Below are 13,045 nucleotides of genomic sequence, written 5' to 3'. Positions count from 1 at the left end.
TGGTCACTCAATGTACCACCTCCTTCACTCCGCCATCGGATATCGACCGGCATGATCAATTCATTCATCTGGGCTATCTCGACTACACTCCTGCCTGCTTTGTTACATGCGCGTACCAGTGGGAGGGGTTGACCGTTTTTCGTCCCAGGATCCAGGTGCTGGTCTCTTGGTCTTGGGGGAATAAATCCATGAATTCAAAAATAAATAAACAACGATGGTATATATGTATGCCTTCAACGCTATTGTTTCGGTAAATGCACTGAACAGATCTAACTAGTCTAGATCTATACCACCAATTGACATATCCGCCCGTCAAATTATCATTAGAGCTACATGTAGTAGCTGAGTAAGGACGTTGAGAACTGCCAATGCCCTCTAGACACAGTCAAGTATGCTGCAACCCTGCGTCTTGGAATGACTTGGTGACACTATCCTCGGAGAACCCGAACTGACCTTCAAGGGAGGAGGGAGGGGGATTGATTCGAGACAGGGGAGGATCCTGTCCCAAGCAGGGCAATAGCGCAATAGTCCAGAATCTACTGTGCTCAACCATGGAGCAGAATACTGGGTAGTGAAGAAGGAAGTGGTTGTGATGCATTGCATGCTTTCTTTTCTTCTTCTTATGAATTGCAATGAATAGAGTTTGGGAATCGACTGACAGCGGTGCTCAGACCTCCTGAGGTTCGCAGCCTTCGAGGCCCGACAGTCAGGAAACAGCGGCGGGATGCGAGAGCGCCGTTCGCTCCACCCCCTTCCCTCTATCAACTCTCTCTCTCTCTATCCCTTTCCAGAACTACTCACAGCCCATCCTGGTTCAACTCTCCTTCAGGGTTGCACTGCACTGCAGCAGCGATGATGAGACAGGGCTCCCTCTTTTTTTGCATCGTTTTTTTTTCTTGACTTCTCCGGTTGCTTACAACTGTTCCAAGATTCTACAGCTAATTCATACACATGCCGCTATTATCATCGTGTCGATCCGATTCTGGATCCCGTCATCCATCGCCCAGAGGAAGCGATCCCCCATCGGAATAGTACGAGTACTTTTGAATGAAAGGATGGGGCGGGCAGTCAGGTCGGGAGATGATCTAAAGTTCTCGCATCATACTACTGCTTTTAAGCATGAAAGCGTGGGCGGGGGAGATTCAATTATGCCTTGCCGCAACAGCTGAAGAAAATTAATTAATTAATTCATCCTCAAGCTGGCCAGGCACTGGCTAGTGTAAGCTCTAATTGAACCAAAGTGCTTGGTTTAGGTAATTGGCAGGGTCGATCCTAGGAGAAGACGAAAAAGAGCCCGTGAGAGGAAAGACACACAGAAAACCTGCACTCTAGGCCTCTCAAGTGGCAGAAAACTAACCAGGGGTTATCTCAAATACTTTTGCTCTTTCTGATTGGTACCCCAGTCCCCAGGGTACGGTAGGGGGCCATCTCTTTTATTTTGTTTATTTTACTTTGTTTTTTGTAGAGCTAGCTTACTAGCACTAACTGGTCGTAGCTCTGTACGGTACATCCTTCTGCGACTGATTAGCCTCCTCTGGCCGCGGCGCCCGCCCCTCCTCCAGAGCTGTTCCTTCCTCCGTCTTGATCAATCAATAGTCAGTTTGGCAACTGGGGACTTCATCCTTGTGTGTGAGTATGAAAGAGAGAGAGGGGTGTGTGTGGCCGCGGGGATGAACGGAATACGCAATATACGAACTTCCGCCGAGATACTTGCGGGAAGCATTTCCACCTGTCCTTCTCCCCCACACCATGATGTCGAATTCGGTCTCTTTTCTCATCGAGAATTAGTGTACGTGATGATCAACCTTGTTGCATCATCGTCTTAACCATACTCAAGACTATGAAATATACAGACCTGAAGGGAGCATGTTATGTCTTCTGTATGTATGTACTGTATACTCAGTTCTGTATGTATACATACAGTATGACTGTCATGAAATGGTAATGAGTATTACACCTAACTACAACAACTTTCCCTCCGTACCACGAGGGTGAAGGGGACGGACGGACGGTGGTAGATCGCAGGGTAAAACTGTACGTACCCGTCCACATGGCAGTCTTGCAACACCCTCTTTTTTTTTTTTTGGCCCTTTCCCCTTCCCACGACGTAAATGGCGCCCGAACGGTTATTTTGTCTTTCAATAGCTTGATAGATTTCTGTCGGAGCTTTCCAATAGTTCAATTCCAATCCAGATACGAGGAGAGGGGAAATGGGCTTATCCTTTTTTTTTTCCCTTCATTTCTTTTCGGTTCTTGTCCATAAAACCGGGATTGAACCGACCGACCCCCCTCGAAAGACCGTTATTTTACGGGTTGGGATCGCTAGTCTTTTCCGTTTTCTCTCTCCCAGGGCGGGCGGGGACCCAAAGGGGAGAGGGGAAAAAAAGGTTGACACTTTTGACAGACGTTGGGCAGGATTAAAAAGGGGGGGAAACGAAGGAGTGGAACAGACAATAGGGACTATTATCAGAATTGGTTGCTCCACTGGTAAACTGTTGAGACCCAGGAAAATGTTGTTTCGTGAGTAGATAGTAACTGGCACCAGATCTTGGAACTTGTTTTCCTTCGGTTACTGGTTTGGGTGGGTTCCAGGGTTGTGATTTTAGGTGGTTTGAATAACCCCAAGTCCGTTGGAACACCACACAATATGATTGTTTATTTTATTTTATTTTATTTTCTGATTTTCCTGGTAGTAAGTCCTTGACCCTTTCGCTTGTAAAAAATGAGCTCCCCTGCTACTTGCGTAGGTGCATTTCCTGGATAAGGCCCCATTGAACTAAGGCAGGTACTCGATACCTGGCAGATAGTGTAGGCTAGGTGGCTCTCCAAGTGCAATATGGGATCGAGATACATACAATCCGATCTAAAGGAATCCCGTTTATCATTCCCTGATCTAGATTAGCGTTGAAGCTTCACAATGACAAATATCTTTATTTGGCAAGCCAATCAGTGTGTGCGGAAGCATGATCGGAGCAGTGGTTCGTCACGTCATGTGTGGCTCAGGGGTTCGTGCTTTTACTTCCCCCGCCCTCTTCCCAATCGATCTCTTTGGTTGCTTGGTTCGCATATTCCGTCACGAAAACAAGCTAGGTTTTTTTTTTTGCAAGGTACCGAACTTTCCTTTGTATGACGGATAGGTAAGAGTCGCATTCATCCGATCGGATAACCCCCCTCGCGCCCCATTACTTACTTTACTGTCTTCCTCTTCAAACTCGACCATGTTCAACGGTTGCCCCAACTCGTGGCGTTCTCCTGAAGTCTTATCAATTTTGTGACCTATCCGCAGCTTCAGCTGCCTAGTCGATGCCTTAAAGAATAGTTATGCGGACCTATCCTAGTTGTATCGGGCCGGATCTATAGAACTTTGTCGTCGGATGACAGCTTAGTGACAGGTTTTACCCACCTCTTCATCGGTAAAGTGGCAGGTCCGAGGATTACGCAACGACTATAGAGAGAGAGAGAGAGAGAGAGAGAGAGAGAGTGGGGGATGATCATCCGCTGCTCTGTGCCGCAAATCCGTAAAACAAACGACACGGACGGTCCTTCGCATTGGGTAAAGGGTCAACGACGATCTCACTTCACGGAGAATTTCTCGCTGGTTGCAGTTGCACCCGCCCTAAACAGTTTACCGAAATAAGGCTGGGGAAAGAAGGAATACTGGTGGGGGGGAGGGAAGGGAGGCGAGGATCTGAAACTACGCGAACCGGAGAAGAGCAACGATCGCTCTTTTTTTTTGCTTTGCCGACTGGACTAACTACCTCATGATTACTCACTCACTCTATCATGGTCGGTTCCATGAACAATCATGATGATGATAATACTGCACGATGATCTGGATAAGATCGACTCAGCCTATCCACCCACCCTTTCTCCTCTTCTTTCCCACGCCGGTTCCACGGCCAAAGATGGCTTCGATTCCCAGGTTTCGATCTATTTAGATCGGCCAATCGCAACTGTGCCAAATCTCGATCGAAGAACACTTTGTTTATAGGACCCATCATCGTTGCTCAAGATGCTGAGAAGCGAGGTGCTAGTTGACTTTAGCTTCTTAGTCCCGTCAGTATGACAGCGGGAACAGGTGCCGCCGCATGAATTAGCAAGCCCTTCCGGTGCGTAGGCGACATCTCCTGAATGGCTGGCCGGTGGTACTTTCCATCCTCCGTGACAGATTTCAAATCTTCCGGCTTCCCCGGACGATCTCACTCCCCGTATATTAGTCGCCGGTCTATGCTCCTTCAGCGGTGGCCGATAGTGAGTGGGAATAGGGTAGTATTCCTAAAAATCCCCTGTGCTGGGGGGAGAGGGGGGCGGCGCGTACGTAAGTCCTTCATTCCAAGTTGCAGAGTCGACTAAGGCTAGTCTTGCAGCCCTCAGGAGCCAACCGATCTGGAGGTGAACATGTCTGCCACATAGGATCAGCGAGGGCCCCAAAAAGGGAAATCCTGGATTGTTCGATGAGATCTATCATCCTTCTACTGCATATCCGATCCAAGCGAACATGTCCGAGAAGCTAATGGAACCGGAAAAAAGAACCCTGCAGCAAAACGTGACTCAGAACCCTGGACCTGGCCCGCTGATTGGACCGAAGCCGCCGGAAATATTGGTTTTGGGTGGTTTATTTTGAGATTCGGTGGTGGCTTCGTCGACATCGTAGGAAGCCCACTTCTCCCCTCCTCTCCATCGAGTGTGCCCCTGAATGGGGACATTTGGCGGTGCTCGAACCTCGCGGCTAAAGTGTGCAATGCACCTGCATCGGAAAAGAAATCCACTGACGATAGTGTGATGAACCAAAAAGGAAAAAAAAAAAAAAATTATCACAGCAGCAGCAATAGCCAAACAATAGAACAATGATGAACCAAAGGAATTGGATTGTCTGTCCCATGTGTTTGGGCTCGGGACCCGGATCGAGAAGCTTACTGGCAGCTGTGCGTGATGAGCAGCGGACACACCGTTGAAACCAGGGGTAAGCGGCAGGCAGGCATAACCCACCCCATAGCCTACTGGGTATAGGTTACCAAGTACCTGGTTGAGCCAGGACGGGCGGAGGGTTAGTGAGTGTGTTAGTTCGTTCGTTATGTCAAATATGACTAAGGATTGTGGATGGTTGCTGGCTTATGCCATGCCATGGCTGGCAGGCGATGGTCCCGAGCACCCGTCCCAGCAAATCGAGATTGTGTGCGATCTGGTCGTCGATCCCAGCCCAATTAAGTATAAGACCAAATCAAAAGATTCCAAATTGCCTGAGGGGTAATCTGCGCCAATCATCGAGCCCCACTCAAACCGTTCATGTTCTGGATAACGGTCCACGGGGCCGTGGAGAGGATCAAGGCCGGAGCGGGAGAGTGTCACAAAGCCCCAATGGATTGGGACGAAGCTCAAGGCGAGTCCCAAAGGAGGAGGGGAGGGTATTAAACTGGCGGAATTCGATCATTACCTTACTCTTTAATCTGCTGATGGCTGGCTGAGCTCAAGCTGGGGCGCTCTCGTCCTGGCCAGGCAGGGTTCTTCATTCCCCAATCCAGTAATAATGCAACTTCCAATTCTACCGTGGTATTGATGTGTAATGTCATGTCTTGTCCCTTTTGCAACCGCCCATGAATTCCTCACAGAAAGGCTTCTATGATCTATCACTCGTCGACGACCGAGCGATCATGGCAACCTCCTCATGGTGATTCTCCTTCACTCATTCCTCATGCATGCCCCGATCTGTCACTGCCCAAATTCAGTAGTGCGGTGGATCCCTCCTGATTCTGTTTCTTCGGTTTCCTGTTTCTTTGGCCTAGATTAGCCCTGAATGAGCTCGCGCGGCCATGATGTCGGCGCAGCAGCTCAACACCATCATCCATCATGCGGGCGGAAGGAGACATCGCAGGACGCAACGATGGTTTTGGATTCCCTTCCCTCGGTTTATTTTTACCTACTTCCCTGTTCCCTGTCAGCCCTCCTTCTTCCACCTCCCCCCCCCCCCCCTTCCTATCCCTGCTCCTCTCGAGTCGTTTGTTATCATGGTCCCCGAAGGAGCCCGCCCCACAGAATCCATGAAGTGCATTCGACCTGTATGACCTCTCTCCCTCGCATTTACCTACATTTGGCCGTTTTTGCCGCTCCCGTTACTCCTGTCAGGGCCTGAACTTAAGGCAAGCGTGGGATAGATCGCTTAGAGAGGCAAAAGGGCCATTAGGTAATTCTTAGGCTTGTACCTACTTAATATAAATTTTGATGTTTACAAGCATGCTGCCAAAGTAGAGAAACGCAAGATATCAAGCTATCGTCAGCATGGGGTCCTTGTCTTGCTGGGAAAGCGATCATATCAAGTGCTAATAAACTAAGCTACCTTCAGGCGCGGCGTTCTCAGAATCTGGGCGCTATCGCAAAAGGAGAGGTGTGCGAGAGACAGGGCATGTGCGCTAGATGGAATCACTTCATCACCCTGGAACTTATAGAACTAGTGAAGATCATATTACCAGGGTGTTCCATGCGAGTAAGCGCCCCAGGACAGATTCCTCGCAGCGAGGCATTTCAAATAGACAGTCTTCAATGCCCCGGGTGATTGCTCCCTTACTAAAGTGGCACCTCGAATTGACCAGGTTAGCCTTGCCCCAGATATGACCGACAAAATTGATTGGTTTCCCCTGGACGTCTCAGGCGGTCTCTGTCTCTTACACAATGAGTCGGTCGCTCAACGATGGAACCTCAGCAGCGCAACAGAGAGGGAAACAAAACAGAAAACACAAAAAAGCAAAGATGAAAATAGAACGAAAGCTGCATCTGTGCCTCACTCGGGCCAGCGACTGGCACCGCAACTATCCCTGCTGCAACACCGATCCTGTGGTAAAGCCCGTCAGTGTCCGGGATAGTGGCAAATCTTTCCCCACGACCTAGAAACGCCAGCTGCAGCAGCTGATAGCTGCCTTGCTTGCTTTTTCAGCCGCGTGGTTGTTTCGCTTCCCTGTCAATGATGGGTCTGATTTTACCCAAAGGAGATACTGCAGGAAGTGTCCGTCTCCACGCTGGATTAAGGAGGAGATCGGTTGAGCCCATGTCATTCTGGTAATCTGATCGCTTCGTTATGGTTGTGGTTAGGTAAGTGCTTGAAGAAATTTGATTAGATGTTCGATTTGACAAAGAAACAACATCTTTAGGTAGAGTACAGTACGTATTCAACAATCGATCCCGCTAGCCTCTTGGGTAGCTCTGTGCCTTAGCAGGAGCTCTGCCTTCTTGGGTGGTGTGGTACGGTTTAGTGTCAGTCGGGTAGGGTAGCGTATTTTACCCCTATACGGAGGGTACATACTGTACCATACATACTAGTCGTACATCAGGGTAAGGAAAAAGGGAAAATAAAAAAAAAATCAAGCCAAGCTCGAAAATAATAACCGCTTTTATTTTTCTCTGATAGTGATTTCTTTTAAATTATTCCTCCGACAACTGTCAGCTCCGAGATCTTGGATCAGATCTTCTCCTATAGCGTGCTGTAGGTGTGGAGCAGTAACCCATTTTTCTCTGACCCGTCTCCCTGGACATTGTATCCTTCTGTTGCTGCTTGTTGCTATAATAGAAGATCGTAACCTTTCCATCTGCATCCCTCCTTTACCTGACTATTGTCAATCGTCCTTGTCAACATCTTTAAAATCCCTTCGAGTCTCACCTCTCGGTCTATATCTATCATCCCAGGGACGCTCCTTCGAACCTTATTCTCTTCAACAAACCACTTCATTCCGACCAACTACCTTCTGCACCTTCTTCTGCATTACCCAGCTGCTTGGGTCTTTGGTCATTACTTACTCCTTACCTACCTTTCAACTGTCCACCTGCTATCATAAGTTGCCTTTGTGCTCTCAGCTACCACTGTACTTCCACTCCCGAGCCAACCAACCCCACGGTAAGAAGCCCTTTCCTATTTCCCTCTTCAGCCTTTCCCCGCCCCCCCCCCATGCCGGTCCGCTTTCTTTCTTCAACAATCGCTTGAGTCCACTTGAGTTGTCTTCAACTACCGAAAATCATAAATTATTCCCCGATCACCCAGTATATCAGAAGTCTAATCTCAACTCTACAGTAACTCAAATTGAATCTTGTTCTCATCTCCGATTCAGTCGACCCTTGCAGTTTCATTCACAAAATGGCTCCTACTCATCGTCGTGGACCTTGGGTGCCTGAGGAAGACCAGTTGCTACTCCAGTTGGTTCGTGAACAAGGCCCCAACAACTGGGTCCGTATCTCTCAACACATGCACTACCGCTCTCCGAAGCAATGTCGGGAGCGATTCCACCAAAACCTGAAGCCCTCACTGAACCGCGAGCCTATCTCCGCTGAAGAAGGCTTGATGATCGAGCGCATGGTGAACGAGATGGGCAAGCGGTGGGCTGAGATTGCACGACGCTTGGGGAACCGTAGCGACAATGCCGTCAAGAATTGGTGGAATGGCAGCATGAACCGCAAGAGGAGAGGCCTCCCCACCCCCGGCTCTCCCCACTCCGGACGCACTTTTCACGGACGCATCGAAGCCCCCTATGGGCGGGCTTCTCTAGCATTGAGCAGCCCTGTCAGCCGATCCCGTTACTCCTCCATCTCCAGTGAGAGACCGATGACCTCTTGGACCAAATCCTCCGCCTCCCGCCGCGAATCTTCCTCAGCATCCTCCATGGACTGCTCGCGGCAGTTGACGCCCATCTTCACCCTTCCCGCCCTCAATCGCCCAGTGGAGACGCCTCTGACTTCGCCCACGTACTCAGAGGCCCCATCAATGGAGCCACCATCGATGGTTTCGGACCACAACTCTGTCTCTTCGTCGCCTAGAACCATCGCTTCACCTCAATCGCTTCCTCTGCCGGTGGACATCAGACATCTCTATGGCGACGCTCGCCGACAAAGCGCAGCCTCTCTGCTGGCGACGGACGAAAGCTATCTTACCAATCCTTACTATGGACCAAAGACCCTCGAACCCGTTTCAGACCTGTCCTTCAAGCAACGATGGATCTCCGATTACCAGCCGTGGACCCGCCGTTCTTCGTTATCGCCTACCTGGTCTGTCGCGTCGGAAGATAAGACCAGTTCGCCGCGCGATTCCCGCATGGGTCTTCAAAACCTTCTCAATTAATTAATGATGGTCCTTTTGTTGTTTTACTGAGAACGATCGCACGACTTCTTGTTTTCTTTACCCTGAATCTCCAGCCAATTCTCTGTACATTTGTGAACCCGACTGACCCCCTGTCACTCTTTTCTGCATCGTTCTTTCCTTTGTATCTATACCATGTACATGGTTGTTTTCTCATGGTTCGGGCTATATCCACGGCGGGTCACGTGGCAAGCGACCGGACCGGTTTCCTTACGGTGCGTAAAAAGTGGTCGGGAAAACTCTTGTTTTCGTTGTCATTCTTGTGCCTTTCTTTGTTTCTCCTCTCCTTTGTTACTGATGACTTGATATCTGCTGTGAGGGTTTCTGGGTATAGAGCGGACCACCGAGTCGATGAATGTTTTGTATATGTTGGATTTGGTTCTTTCGGCCATATTGTGAGCTTGGACTTAATAATACCCCATGATTGTTGATTGTTACATTGTTTTGTTACCCGCAGGAAGAGCATTAGTTATTATCACACATCTAATAATACCTTTAATATCCTCTTTCATCCTTACTACTTACATAACCACTCAGAGTATCGCGTATCCTCGGATGATTTTGCCCGAACTGGTTCACGAGAAGTGCCCTGGACCGTTGCGAGTTTGAAAAAGAAGCAGACTCGAGCGAATAGGAAGGGGGCGAATCCCAGTTCCCGCGACACAGCTTGTCCATCATGGTGGCTGGCTGTCATCAGCCCATACTCGCCAGTCAACGGCTCTGGGCTCACGAGATTACGCGCAAGGGGCGGCGCTGAACTTACGAGGAGGCAAAACGACCGGATAGAGACACGAACGAGTTGGAGCAAAATGGGCCGAGTAACCCCGGCATTTCGCAGTCTGGATCGCAAAACGCGAAACATGAAAATAGAAAACAAAAAAAAGGTAAGAGAGGGTAGAGAGAGCGAAAGAAAGGTGTACACCCACCCACCCCCCATAGTCTTCAGTACACGCGAGGCCTTTCGCAAGGAGCTGAGAATCGATAGGTCCATCGAGAACGCAGCTGACGGCCTCCCAGAGCCAGTCCTCCCCCCTCGTCCAACTGGGGTCGATAGGCACCCGGGCATATCTGGATGGATGGGTGGTTCATGCATGACTGGACTGCCAATGTCATCAGGGAGTGGTCCTAATGGCCGGATGCCCACCCGCTTTTCCAGTTGCAGAGTGGGTTTGGTTGGCCCCAGTCAGGATGCTCGGGGAGGTAAGGTTGATACCCAGGGAAAGTTTATTCAGGGACTGGCCGATGGTGATTGACCTGAAGAAAGGCTTGAATGATTCGCCAGTGCCCCTCCCTCCATCCCCTTCTCTCTCGCTCTCTCTGCGGATTTTGCAGCTTTCGTTAACGGTTTAGGGGAGAGGGATCATCAGCCTGGGTTTCTCTCTGCGCTGAACCTTGATCGGATGGAGCGAACCGCAGACTTGTCTTCCAGTGATTCCCCAGTGGCTTGCATGAGATCCTATTTTCCACAATCAGCCTTGAAAGGCATTTCTAGCGGGCCACGTTAACTTTACTGCCGTTCCCTCTGTCTCGGCTCGAGAACGTCTCAACCGTCAAATCCCTGTCTCGGTGGAGCCATCGCATGGCAGAAGAACAAGACGAGGGAGGGGGAAGGGGAAGAATAGGCAAAGGAATCCATCCCGCCACAGGAATGCCTCTTCGCGCTCTCATGTGCCACCACCACTTGGGCTGGGTCCAGCCAGTAGCGTGCCCTCTTTAACCCCATCTGGATACGGTCTTGATGGATCATGGTTGGGTGGATGGATTGGAAGACATGGCTCCCTACCTGATTTGGCTGGTTCGCCACTACACTATGAAGAGTTACAGAAAGCTACATCCAGCATTGAGGCACACACACACACACACACACACACACACACATGCTGACTGCATACTAAATCAAGGAATCACCATGCCTGACTCATGAATGTCTAGACTTTTATCATCGCCCACGCTTTACCCCTCCTCCTGCTCCTCCTCCTTCCTCCAAGCGGGGAAAAGCGGGAATTTGGCTATGTTTACTATAGATCCCGAAATCGTAACTACAATCTGCATAGAACATCCTCGTTTTCGTTCGCTGTGTATTCGTTTCATCCAACCCGGCAGCCTATGTAGACGTGGACTGTGCATCCTTGAGAGTGGGGAGAGGAGGGACGACCCTTTGATAGAAAGTCTATTTATACTTACTCCTACTATACATCAACAGCAACACCATGAGGGCTTTCAAGACACCCACCGTTTCGAATTCTCCGCTTGCAGCGTCTTCCGGGCTTCGGTTCTTTAAAAATCTACTGGGAATGATCTACGATATCCCGGCCCCCGCTTCGATTCGCCGAAGTTTGTCTTTTAGTCTGGGCCGATATCGAATGGCCTCGCTCTCTCTTTTTTTTTTTTTTTATATTTTTTTTTACCCCCACGGTGTGTACGCATGACCATGCGTAGATGTTCGTTATATGTATCTGGTTGAGTCCTTGATTGTTACACGGGGTGTTCGTACCCATGTATGGGTTTACATAAGTGGGTGAGTATACATAAATCCCGGGGGTTGTATAGTAACATAGTCGTTACACAATCAGTTAAAGCATTGGGATGAGGGAACGATGGTGGAGCAACATGAGGAGCAGGAGGAAGAGAGGGGGGTTAGTCGGAGTGGGGAGGAGAGTGGTGAAAGGCCCCAAGGCGATCGATGATGGATATCGTTCTTTGGACTCGTGAGTACTAAGTGGGATGCTTTCCCTGTTTCAACGGACAGGGACAATTATAGAACGAAACGATGGCTATTTTGCTCATCAACATCCTTCTTTCGAGTCATCTCCTTGAATCATACACTTATGTCATAGTGATAACTACTTTGCACTTTATAACAACAACAAGCCCTAGGATTACATACAAACATACATACATACAATCAGTGTGCCAAAGGCCGATCTACGTAGTCTAGAGCCTGGACAGCCAAGAGATTGAATCTTCCTGCGCGAATCCCACGCCGATCCTCACGGTTACAATTGATTTGGAATTCTCCCCTCGTTAGCGCCGCGCTTTCCCCCTTTCGGATATGTGATTCTTCGCTGCACTGCCCAACGTGACGTATTTCCAAGTTCCGGGTTCTTGAACCCCGACTGGGCATAAGATAAACTAGTTCCGAAGGAGGGGACCGGGGCGTTCGTTATCGTTGACTATCCACAACTTTCTCCCTGCGCTTTTCAATGGTGGGAAACTAGGAAAAATGAAAATAGTGGCCAGAAGAGAAAGCTTGCCAGTGGAGAGAAAGCCGTTACACACGGGTTTCTTGTCTCCGTTCTTTGATGGATGTCATGGAACCTGACAGGGAATCATCGACCTTCTTCCCCAAACCTCCTTGTTTTGTCACGAGTCGACTCGAAATAGTCTATATGATGACAATAAAATCAAGGGACAGCTGTGCTGGCTGATTCGATCATTAATCTAACTGTGGAAGGCATTATTGAATTTTAGATTGCCCAATTAATCTATTTAAATTGCCCTAGACATGATCGAAGCTCAGCCTGACAGCTGAAACTATACCCACACTGTTGGGAAAACTGAAATTAGATTCGAGAAAGCCACAAGCTTGGCCTTTTCAGCTTCTGTTTGAGGTTGTGGTGGCATGACTTAGGTATCTTGACTGATTAGCAGTCATATACATGAAGTACTTAGTACGGAGTAGTTAGTAGCGAGATCTGGTTCACGAGCTGATTATCTGAAACACCCAGAATGTTCCCTCAAATCCGATCCACAAAAAAAAAAAAAAAAAAAAAAGAGAGAAAACTAATCTGTCCCAAACAACCGAGAACCCGCAGCCTTTTTTTAAAATGCCCCAAGACTTTTTCATCCCAACAAACACGATCTGCTCTTGGTCTTCTGTGGTGGGTTTTAATCTATTTTATGTGGGGATCTAGTGCCCTTACGTAGATT

General features: G+C 49.0%; 4 protein-coding genes across 4 annotated transcripts; 2 read left to right on the top strand and 2 right to left on the bottom strand.

Annotated features, from left to right (window-relative positions):
• Window positions 1-7,831: 7,831 nt before the first annotated feature.
• Window positions 7,832-9,197, top strand: flbD (putative MYB family conidiophore development protein FlbD). Its single transcript, XM_025690679.1, has 2 exons — window positions 7,832-7,882; window positions 8,057-9,197. Exon 2 carries the CDS (start codon window positions 8,120-8,122, stop codon window positions 9,095-9,097), a length of 978 nt encoding a protein of 325 aa, XP_025547313.1. The 5' UTR covers window positions 7,832-7,882; window positions 8,057-8,119; the 3' UTR covers window positions 9,098-9,197.
• BO97DRAFT_225301 (uncharacterized protein) lies at window positions 9,184-9,578 on the top strand. The gene has a single exon (XM_025690681.1). The coding sequence runs from the start codon at window positions 9,271-9,273 to the stop codon at window positions 9,544-9,546; it is 276 nt and encodes a 91-aa protein (XP_025547312.1). The 5' UTR covers window positions 9,184-9,270; the 3' UTR covers window positions 9,547-9,578.
• On the bottom strand, window positions 9,579-10,361 carry BO97DRAFT_225300 (uncharacterized protein). Its single transcript, XM_025690680.1, has 2 exons — window positions 9,879-10,361; window positions 9,579-9,802 (listed from the first exon to the last, which is right to left on the bottom strand). The coding sequence occupies exons 1-2, from the start codon at window positions 10,206-10,208 to the stop codon at window positions 9,611-9,613; spliced, it is 522 nt and encodes a 173-aa protein (XP_025547311.1). The 5' UTR covers window positions 10,209-10,361; the 3' UTR covers window positions 9,579-9,610.
• Window positions 10,362-10,414: 53 nt separating this feature from the next.
• On the bottom strand, window positions 10,415-10,911 carry BO97DRAFT_225272 (uncharacterized protein). Its single transcript, XM_025690678.1, has 2 exons — window positions 10,627-10,911; window positions 10,415-10,571 (listed from the first exon to the last, which is right to left on the bottom strand). The coding sequence occupies exons 1-2, from the start codon at window positions 10,781-10,783 to the stop codon at window positions 10,462-10,464; spliced, it is 267 nt and encodes an 88-aa protein (XP_025547310.1). The 5' UTR covers window positions 10,784-10,911; the 3' UTR covers window positions 10,415-10,461.
• Between the last annotated feature and the right edge of the window lie 2,134 nt (window positions 10,912-13,045).

The sequence above is a fragment of the Aspergillus homomorphus genome (assembly GCF_003184865.1).
Source record: "Aspergillus homomorphus CBS 101889 unplaced genomic scaffold BO97scaffold_52, whole genome shotgun sequence".
NCBI classification, from domain to species: domain Eukaryota; kingdom Fungi; phylum Ascomycota; class Eurotiomycetes; order Eurotiales; family Aspergillaceae; genus Aspergillus; species Aspergillus homomorphus.
Note: the sequence above shows the minus strand (reverse complement) of the source record. Positions and strands in the feature narration are given on the sequence as shown.

Bases quoted from the DNA above. Each gene is read 5' to 3' on its own strand.
- BO97DRAFT_225300 (XM_025690680.1), bottom strand. From the start codon at position 10,208: ATGCATGAACCACCCATCCATCCAGATATGCCCGGGTGCCTATCGACC. The intron at 9,803-9,878 runs GTAAGTTCAGCG...GGCTGATGACAG, and splicing joins TCCGGTCGTTTTGCCTCCTC to CCAGCCACCATGATGGACAA.
- BO97DRAFT_225272 (XM_025690678.1), bottom strand. From the start codon at position 10,783: ATGAGAGCGCGAAGAGGCATTCCTGTGGCGGGATGGATTCCTTTGCCT. The intron at 10,572-10,626 runs GTAAAGTTAACG...TGTGGAAAATAG, and splicing joins CCGAGACAGAGGGAACGGCA to GATCTCATGCAAGCCACTGG.
- BO97DRAFT_225301 (XM_025690681.1), top strand. From the start codon at position 9,271: ATGGTTCGGGCTATATCCACGGCGGGTCACGTGGCAAGCGACCGGACC.
- flbD (XM_025690679.1), top strand. From the start codon at position 8,120: ATGGCTCCTACTCATCGTCGTGGACCTTGGGTGCCTGAGGAAGACCAG.